Source organism: Babylonia areolata, chromosome 1 (genome assembly GCF_041734735.1).
Source record: "Babylonia areolata isolate BAREFJ2019XMU chromosome 1, ASM4173473v1, whole genome shotgun sequence".
Taxonomy (NCBI): Eukaryota; Metazoa; Mollusca; class Gastropoda; order Neogastropoda; family Buccinidae; genus Babylonia; species Babylonia areolata.
This window is the reverse complement of record NC_134876.1, coordinates 21,484,005-21,494,004: the sequence shown is the minus strand read 5'-3', so window position 1 is coordinate 21,494,004 and position 10,000 is coordinate 21,484,005. Positions and strand designations below refer to the sequence as shown.

The following is a 10,000-nucleotide window of genomic DNA, read 5'->3' as shown; positions in this document are numbered from 1 at the left end:
TTTCTAACATATTTATCATATTTAACCCTCCGCCATTATAATCACTTTCCACTGTTTTTCTTTTCACTTTCTCAAAAGCTCTATGGTTGCTATGTTTTCTCTATGTTTATAAAGATAAATCACGCTAATATCTGTGCAATTTTCGGAAAATACACAAACTTCTGAGTTTTCCTTATATCACATTAACTTGTGAGATATTTTCAATATGATGCTAGTATCTGTGCAATTTTCGTATGACATCATAGCTCCTTGAGTTTTCATCATCACACTAATATGACATCACATTGATATCTGTGGGATTTTCATGGAACACACAAACCCTGTGAGGTTTTTCTTGTTGTTATTGTTGTTGTTGTTTTCTGTGCAATTTTCGTATGACATCATAGCTCCTTGAGTTTTCATCATCACACTAATATGACATCACATTGATATCTGTGGGATTTTCATGGAACACACAAACCCTGTGAGGTTTTTCTTGTTGTTATTGTTGTTGTTGTTTTCCATCATCCTTATCACACTAATCTGACAAGTCAGGCCCCCCGTCGTCATCCTCAATGATTCCATCCTCCAGGTCCTCCTCCTCTTCTCCCGCCGCTTCCTGTTCCCGAAGAGCCGCGCGAATGGCGGCTTCCGTTTCCGGCGAGGGGTCATCCGTTTCAATGACTTCCGGTCCTGTGGGGAACTCGTCCATCGGGAGATCTGGCAGTGCCGGCTCGAAGTTGTCGCCACATGCCTTCTGGCCCCAACCCACGTACAGGTTTTCGAAGAATCTGTTGATAGTTTTGGTTTCGTTTTCAAGGACATCTTGAAGCTGTGCATTTAGTTTTTCTCATAAGGGCTACATGATTAAACCAAATGTTGAATTAACCAAAATACATATAGTGTTTGTGGGTGTGTGTGTGTGTGTGCGTGTGCGTGCGTGCGTGCGTGCATGTGTGTGTGTGTGTGTGTGTTTCTCTAAATCACTGACGTTCCTTTTCTAACCTCGTGGATCGAGTCAACCCACAGACAGACACACAGAGAGAAAGAGAGACCCAGAAGAAGAGAGAGAGAGAGAGAGAGAGAGAGAGAGAGAGAGAGAGAGAGAGAGAGAGAGAGATGGTAAAGGCAGTAGAGAGGTAGAAGGGGGTGGTCTATAAGTGTGTATAAAGTGTGTGTTTGCGAGTATGCAAAAATGCACGTGTGCGCAACTGTCTCTGCATCCGCCTGTCTGTCTGTATGTCTTAACTCTCAGTCTTCTGGTCTCTCGTCTGTATAGCGATCCACTTTAAAAGTGAAACAAAAATGTACTTCCAGATGGGAAAAAAGGTATATGCGTGGAACTGCACTGTGCCGACGCGCTCTCCCCGCGGACAGCAGCCCGAATTTCACACTGAGAAATCTGCTGTAATAAATAAATGTACAATACAATACAATACAATATAATACAATGCAATACAACGCAGCGCAACGCAACACCAAACCACACCACTGAACACAACACAACACAACACAACACAACACAACACAACACAACACAATTGAAAACAACAACACAACACTATATAACATAAAGAACACAGCACTGCAACACACCATAACACAAATAACACAGTAGTAGGCCTCCTTCGGTCATGGCTGACCATGGATAGAGTATATCCGACCTAATGTCTAATTGGGCTGTCTGCTTGGACCAAGCAGCGTCGCCTGTGACTGTAGAGACCGATGCGAGAGGGACAGTCTCTGTCGCAGCGGTCACATGTGTAAGCTGATGCTGGTCTGTTGGCTGCCGTCCCTTTTCTGCGAGCTCGCTTTTCTGCTGCAGCAGCTGACAGTTTGTCCTCACCAATCCGTAGCTGATTCTTGAGTGTGCTTCTCCATCTGTTGCGGTCATCTGCAAGGTCCTCCCATGACTCAGTGTTGATCTCAAGTGCCTTCATGTTACATTTGCAAACGTCTTTGTATCTCAGCTGTGGGCGGCCGATGCTTTTCTGCCCCGTGGCGAGCTCTCTATAAAGGATGTCTTCGGGGATGCGACCATCTTCCATGCGGCGAACGTGGCCCAGCCAGCGCGGCCGACGCTGTCTCAACATGGTATACATGGTCGGGAGGCCACCGCGAGTCAGGACTTCGGTGTTTGTCGCCTTGTCTTGCCAGGAGATGCCGAGTATGCGCCGTAGACTTCTCAGGTGGAAGGTATTGAGCCTTTTCTCCTGACGAGCATGTGTGGTCCACGCCTCACTGCCATACAGCACGGTGCTGAGGACGCAGGCGTTGTATACAGCCATCTTTGTCTTCGTGGTCAGCTTGGGATTTGTCCACACACTTTGTGTGAGGCGGGCTAGCGTTGTGGCTGCCTTCCCGATCTTCTTGTCGATCTCGGTGTCATGGGAGAGGTTGTCGGTGATGGTGGACCCAAGGTAAGTGAATTGATGGAGTTTGGGGGGGTGTGGGGGGGGGGGGGGCAGCCGATCTTTCGAAGAGCCCTGAAAAAGCTGTCTCTGCTGACTAGGTCAAAGGCCTTGGTGAGGGGGCATCCTCTGCTCTCTGCACTTCTCCTGGGTTTGGGAGAAGATCATGTCTACCGTGGGTCTCTCTGCTCGGAAACCGCACTGTGATTCCGGGTAAACGCGTTCGGCCAGTTTCTGCAGGCGAATTAGGAGGACCCCAGCGTAGACTTTGCCTACAATGCTGAGAAGTGAGATGCCTCTGTAGTTGTTGCAGTCGCTCCGTTCATCCTTGTTTTTGTAGAGGGAGATAATCTTGGCGTCCCTCATGTCCTGCGGTACAGCTCCCTCATTCCAGCACTGACAGATGGCTGTGTGCAGAGGATGCAGAAGAATAGTTTTGCAGTGTTTAATGAGGTCTGGGGGAATTCCGTCACTGCCAGGTGCCTTGCCTGATGTCAGGCTGTTAATGGTCTTGCTGAGTTCGTCCTCAGTTGGCTCTGCGTCAAGTTCTTCCATGACTGGCATGCACTTGATGGCACCGAGGGCTGAGTTGGACACCATGTTTTCTGTGGAGTAGAGGTCGGAGTAGTGTTCTGCCCATCTCTCCATCTGCTGGCTAGGATCGTTGATTACTTCCCCAGTGGAGGATTTGAGGGGGGCAGTCTTGCTCTGTGTTGGTCCCAGTGCCTACATACTATCATACATCCCTCGGATGTTGCCTCTTTCAGCAGCATTCTGTATCTCTACGCTGAGCTCTGTCCAGTACTCATTTGCACATCGCCTGGCGTTAAACTGAACCTTACTCCTGGCGGCCCTGAGGGTTTGCAGATTCTTCTCACTGGGTGACTGTTTGTACTCAGTGAGTGCAGCGCGCTTGGCCTCAATAATGGGAGTCATCTCTGATGATTTGGCCTCAAACCAGTCGTGGGACTTCGCGGTTTTCTTCCTGAAGGTGGCCATAGCAATGCAGTGCATGGTGTCTCGTAACATTTCCCTTCTTTCTGTGGCAGAGTCTCTGGGCTGCGATGCATCGAATTCTCTCTCAAAGGCCTCTGCGAACTGTTCTACAAATAACACAACACAACACAATTAAAAAAACACACAATCAAAAAAAAACACAAAAAAACAACACAACACAACTTTCTTTAACACAAAGAACACAGTACTATAACACAACATACAAGACAATTCTTTTAAAAACACAACACAACACTCTATATACAAAGAACACAGCACTATAACACAAGACAATTAAAAAACACAATACACAACACTCTATAACACAAAGAACACAGCACTATAACACAACACACAGCACACAATTTAAAAAAAAAAACACAAAAATCTCTAATACAAAGAACACAGCACTATAACACAACACAATTTAAAAAACAAAAAAAACACTCTATAACACAAAGAACACAGCACTATAACACAACACACAACACAATTTAAAAAACACAACACTCTATAACACAAAGAACACACCACTATAACACAACACACAACACACAATTTTAAAAACACAACACAACACTCTATGACACAAAGAACACAGCACTATAACACAACACAACACAAAGAACACAACACACCACAACACATCTCAACCAATGACCCACCTGCCCTGGTCAGCGGCCACAGCCACGGCCCCAGGCCAGTTGAGGGACTGCACACTGGCCAGCGCGTGCTCTGGCACCAGACGGGTAGATGCGCGCGCCATCCACCCTGGGAGCTCTGGGGTGGGACCTGTCCGTGAGGCGTGCCATCGTTATTTGACGTAAGTTTACAGCTTTTTTTTGTTTTTGTTTTTGTTTTTGTTGTTGTTGTTGTTGTTTTGATAGTATTATTATTATTTAGTTAGTTATTTAGTTAGTTATTTAGTTAGTTAGTTAGTTATATATTTATTTATTTATTTATTTATTTATTTTATTTTTTGTACGCTTATAGTTGACTTCATCAAGTTTTTTCCGTCTTATACATATCAGTAGTAGTAGTAGTAGTAGTTCTTTTTTATATATATTTTTTTTAATTTACTTTATTTTATTTCATTTTATTTCTATTTTTTTCAAAGCCTGACAAAGCGCGTTGGGTTACGCTGCTGGGCAGGCATCTGCTTGGCAGATGTGGTGTAGCGTATATGGATTTGTCCGAACGCAGTGACGCCTCCTTGAGCTACTGAAACTGAAACTGAAACTTACAGTTGGGCCAACAGCAAAGTGAGAGTTGTATTATGAATGGTTTCTCCACAGCAATGGGAAATCATGAACAACTGAGTATTTTCTGAAGGACTGTGACTCTCAAAGTGCGGGGCAATATTGTACTGGCTCAAAGTATTGCAGCCTTGGTGTGCCTGCTGGCCTTTGGGAACGACCCCAACGCCGACTGTCCTAAAACCCTCAATGCCGAGAGAGTCCAAATAGTCGGGACAGCAGATGCCTTTTCTGCTGTTCTGATGGTCATATTCGGACTGGACTGATTATCAGTATCATACATCATTTATAACTCGGCTGTTTTAACCGGTCCTCTGGTCTGGACCAGCTGTTACCGGCCCCAAAGGAGACTCATCGTCTTGTGTCGTTGTTCTTGTCAAAATATATTTTGTTAGGATGTCATCACCATTCGTCTATTCCCGATTCACCCATACCTGACTCGTTTATCCTTGATTCGCCTGTTACTGTTTCGGCCTATTCTCGATCAACATGTCACAAAACGAGTAATCTTGATTCTCCTATTCCTGATCCTGTTTTCGTTAAACTGGTCATCCAGATTCGCCCATTCACGATTAGCGCTATCACCACACTAATGATCCCGATACGCTATTTTCCACTTCGTCTATACACTGGTTTGATGTGCTGTCTAAAAGCGGTGAGAGAAACTTCTTAACATCATACAATTTTCAGATACTCCGAAATTTCATTATTCATGTGTCTGCATACGCGCCTTTCTTCTGTTGACGATCTTAGCATTGGTATCTTCCCACACATTGTTACACTCGGTCATGTACTTAGTGTGTGTGTGCGACGTATACAATACAATTGGTATGAGTGTGTTTATATTTTGTGTATACAACACAATCGGTGTGTGTGTTCTGTATGTGTGATGTATACAACACAAATGGTTCGTGTATATTGTGTGTGTGGTATATACAACGCAATCTGTGTGTGTATTCTGTGTGTGTGGTGCATACAACACAATCTGTGATGCATTCTATGTGTGTGGTATATACAACACAATCTGTTTGTGTATTTTGTATGTATGGTGTATACAACACAATCGGTGTGTGTATTTTGTATGTGTGGCGTATACACAATCTGTATGTGTTCTGTATGTTTGGTGTATACAACACAATCTGTGGGTGTATTTTGTATGTTTGGTGTATACAACACAATCGGTGTGTGTATTTTGTATGTGTGGTGTATACACAATCTGTGTGTGTTCTGTATGTGTGGTGTATACAACACAATCTGTGAGTGCATTTTGTATGTTTGGTGTATACAGCACAATCGGTGTGTGTATTTTGTATGTGTGGTGTATACAACACAATCTGTGTGTGCATTCTATGCGTGTGGCATATACAGCACAGTCTCTGTGTGAGTGGTGTACACAGTCCAGCACACTCACGAACCCGTGTCTTCGGCAAGAGGAGCCAGTAGAGGAGGCCCCGATTCCGGTTCCGGTTCATCCGGCTCCTCCCTCTCCTCCTCCTCTCCTTCCTCGTTGCCCTCCTCGCCCTCTGACCTCTGCACCGGGTTGAACCAGCTCGTGCGCCCCTGTACTCAAATACACACACTGGAGTCTTTACGGTGTTGACGTTGTTGTTGTTTTAACAAGTGTTATGAGACACGCTGAGCGCATGTATTTACGCAAGAACGTGCGTACACAGAGAAAGAAAGAAAGAGAGAGAGAGGGGGGGGGGGAGGGGTCTGCTGTGAAATATGATTCACAATGTCCAGTTTGCTGCATCATCAATCTTTTCAAGACATTGAGTTTCATTTTTTTACAGAAATGTCGAGTTAATAATTCAGTTTAAATCAATGTTCGAGAACATGAAACACAACAATCGTTTGATATTGTATACGACAATCTTTTAGACTATAATTCATAGTCTTAAGTCCTCTGAGTTGAAATTATGGATAGTATAATCATTGACCACGAATGTGTATACTAAAACATGTGAGTGATAACGAAACAAAACGAAACATTAGTCGATACACTCCACAGCCCCTTTTGAAGCGGGATCCAAATACAAATACGATATTTATTAAGAATACAAAAACACGAGAAATAAAACTTTATGTACTGAGACCTTTTCCGCATAAACCAGTGCCATGATAAAAAAACAAAACAACAAAAACCAAACATATCATTCAAAAACAAGTTTCTAGCTCTTTAAAACTGTCATTTGGGCGCCTCTGAATCCCTTGATCTGTTGTAACTGATGTCGCTGAACAACAGTAACGCAATCCCAAGTGGAAGCAGTCCAAATAAAGACTGGTGACTGTCATCCTGACCTGTAAACTCTGTTATTTCTCAGTCAGGTGACAGCCCTTCACTGACGTCCTGACCCGTAAACTCTGTTATACCTCACTCAGGTGACACCCCTTCACTGACGTCCTGACCTGTAAACTCTGTTATACATCACTCATGTGACAGCCCTTCACTGACGTCCTGACCTGTAAACTCTGTTATACCTCACTCAGGTGACACCCCTTCACTGACGTCCTGACCTGTAAACTCTGTTATACCTCAGGTGACAGCCCTTCACTGACGTCCTGACCTGTAAACTCTGTTATACCTCAATCAGGTGACAGCCCTTCACTGACGTCCTGACCTGTAAACTCTGTTATACCTCACTCAGGCGACACCCCTTCACTGACGTCCTGACCTGTAAACTCTGTTATACCTCACTCAGGTGACACCCCTTCACTGACGTCCTGACCTGTAAACTCTGTTATACCTCACTCAGGTGACACCCCTTCACTGACGTCCTGACCTGTAAACTCTGTTATACATCACTCATGTGACAGCCCTTCACTGACGTCCTGACCTGTAAACTCTGTTATACCTCACTCAGGTGACACCCCTTCACTGACGTCCTGACCTGTAAACTCTGTTATACCTCACTCAGGTGACAGCCCTTCACTGACGTCCTGACCTGTAAACTCTGTTATACCTCACACAGGTGACAGCCCTTCACTGACGTCCTGACCTGTAAACTCTGTTATACCTCACTCAGGTGACACCCCTTCACTGACGTCCTGACCTGTAAACTCTGTTATACCTCACTCAGGTGACACCCCTTCACTGACACAGGTGACAAGCCCTTCACTGACGTCCTGACCTGTAAACTCTGTTATACCTCACTCAGGTGACACCCCTTCACTGACGTCCTGACCTGTAAACTCTGTTATACCTCACTCAGGTGACACCCCTTCACTGACGTCCTGACCTGTAAACTCGTTATACCTCACTCAGGTGACACCCCTTCACTGACGTCCTGACCTGTAAACTCTGTTATACCTCACTCAGGTGACACCCCTTCACTGACGTCCTGACCTGTAAACTCTGTTATACCTCAGGTGACAGCCCTTCACTGACGTCCTGACCTGTAAACTCTGTTATACCTCAATCAGGTGACAGCCCTTCACTGACGTCCTGACCTGTAAACTCTGTTATACCTCACTTAGGTGACACCCCTTCACTGACGTCCTGACCTGTAAACTCTGTTATACCTCACTCAGGCGACACCCCTTCACTGACGAGCACACTTGTCAGCAGCAGTCAAAGGGTCAATCCTAACGCTTATCTGGGGAGGAAGGTGGCAGAATGGGTAAGACACGTATCTGCTGATACAGTATCCAGTTCTCGCCCCTTCTCCCATAAACCCGAGGTCCATGTGCAGCACGCACTTGGCACATTAGAAAATAATCCATGGCAACACTAGTTCCATCCTCTGGTAAAATTCTATAGAAGAAATCCACTCTGATAGGTACTCAAATATATATGCTTGCACTCAAGGCCTGACTAAGCGCACTGGGTCGTGCTGTTGGCCGAACATCTGCCTAGAAGATGTAGTGGAGTCAATATAGATTTTTCTGAACGCAGTGACGCATCCTTAACCCATTCAACCATTGGTATTTTACAGCGTCGGTTGGCTTCCTTGTCAAACTGATGCAGAAAAAAAATCCACAGAAGATATACTGTGTTCCCTCCATATCACACGCGGACACACGCAGAAATACTGTAGAAGTTAGTTCCCTTTCTTTGAGGTTTTTGCAAATGCAGGAACGTGAACACCGTTTTAATGAAACGAATTTTGACGCCAGAGAGATACTCAGGGACCGGGCTCAATGAGTTAAGAAAGGAACACTGACCTGAGGCAGGATGTAGGAGGAATGATGGACCCACGACATGAGGTTAGGGTCACTCAGCTCTTTTAGGCTCAGTCCTTCAAAGTCCAGGTCCACCACCACTGTGTCCCGAGCACCTGTATGCACACACACACACACACACACACACACACATACACACGCACACACGCACGCACGCACGCACACACACGCACGCACGCACGCACGCACGCACACACACACACACACACACACACACACACACACACGTGGTTTTTATTTGTTCAGTTTAAGGATTCGTCAACGGAATTTTGATAACTATTTGTCCCGCTTTTAGATGTCAGTTGTTCACAATGATTTGAAGCAAAAAATATTTTTCACCAACAAATATTTAACAGACAGAAATCCGTAACTCAGACTTCTGTACCACGATACGTTATGACATGACATTTGATCATTTTTATGATACTTGTTGAAAAAAGAGCGCCTCACGCTATACCTACCACATATTTAACTGATACTGGACATGATGATGATACGTATAGATGCCTTATAATTAACAGAATTAACAAAAAAAATCCCACTTACTCTTTCATTACAACAGTTGACTGTAAATACACAATAATTATCACTTCTTGATAGAAAATATCAAGTTATACAAACCAAGAAATGTGGGAAACTATTGTTCACACACACACACACACACACACACACACACACACACACACACACACACACACACACACGAAGTCATCATCATCATCATCACTGCCATTATCATTATCTATTGTTAGCATTTACTATTATAATTATCACTATCACTATTATTATTATCATTGTTGGTAGTGGCAGTTGGATGATTATTATTGTTATAAACATCATCAGCAGCAGCATCATCGTTATTACTGTGATGATGATGATGATGATGATGATGATGAGTCTTCTTCTTCTTAATTTCACACAGAAAACAGATCATGAATTTCACGGTGTCGCCCTCACCTGGATGTTTCGTTGTTTCGCCTTAAGTGTGTCCAAGGAAGCAGTAAACAAAATTGCACATGATATTCACAATCAAAATCTGACAGCGACAATGCTTTGAATAATAATTTATGACCAAATAATGCATTTAAGAACAGCAATACAATTACCTTTGTCAATAATCTGTAATCTTTCTTTCTTCCTTTCTTGCAAACTTTCTTACATCCTCTCGCTGTCTTG

At 44.1% G+C, this 10,000-nt stretch overlaps 1 protein-coding gene across 1 annotated transcript in view; it reads right to left on the bottom strand.

Moving 5' to 3' along the window:
- The window catches only part of LOC143284209 (uncharacterized), a 27,310-nt gene that overhangs the window by 1,110 nt on the left and 16,200 nt on the right, over nucleotides 1–10,000 (bottom strand). Inside the window, exons 11-14 of the mRNA XM_076591220.1 lie at nucleotides 8,807–8,919; nucleotides 6,058–6,202; nucleotides 4,052–4,178; nucleotides 1–770 (exon numbers count right to left, since the gene is read on the bottom strand). The exon at nucleotides 1–770 is cut by the window's left edge and continues 1,110 nt beyond it. Of these exons, the coding sequence (XP_076447335.1) occupies nucleotides 518–770; nucleotides 4,052–4,178; nucleotides 6,058–6,202; nucleotides 8,807–8,919 (638 nt within the window). The 3' untranslated portion in view covers nucleotides 1–517. The remainder of the gene's footprint in view (nucleotides 771–4,051; nucleotides 4,179–6,057; nucleotides 6,203–8,806; nucleotides 8,920–10,000) is intronic.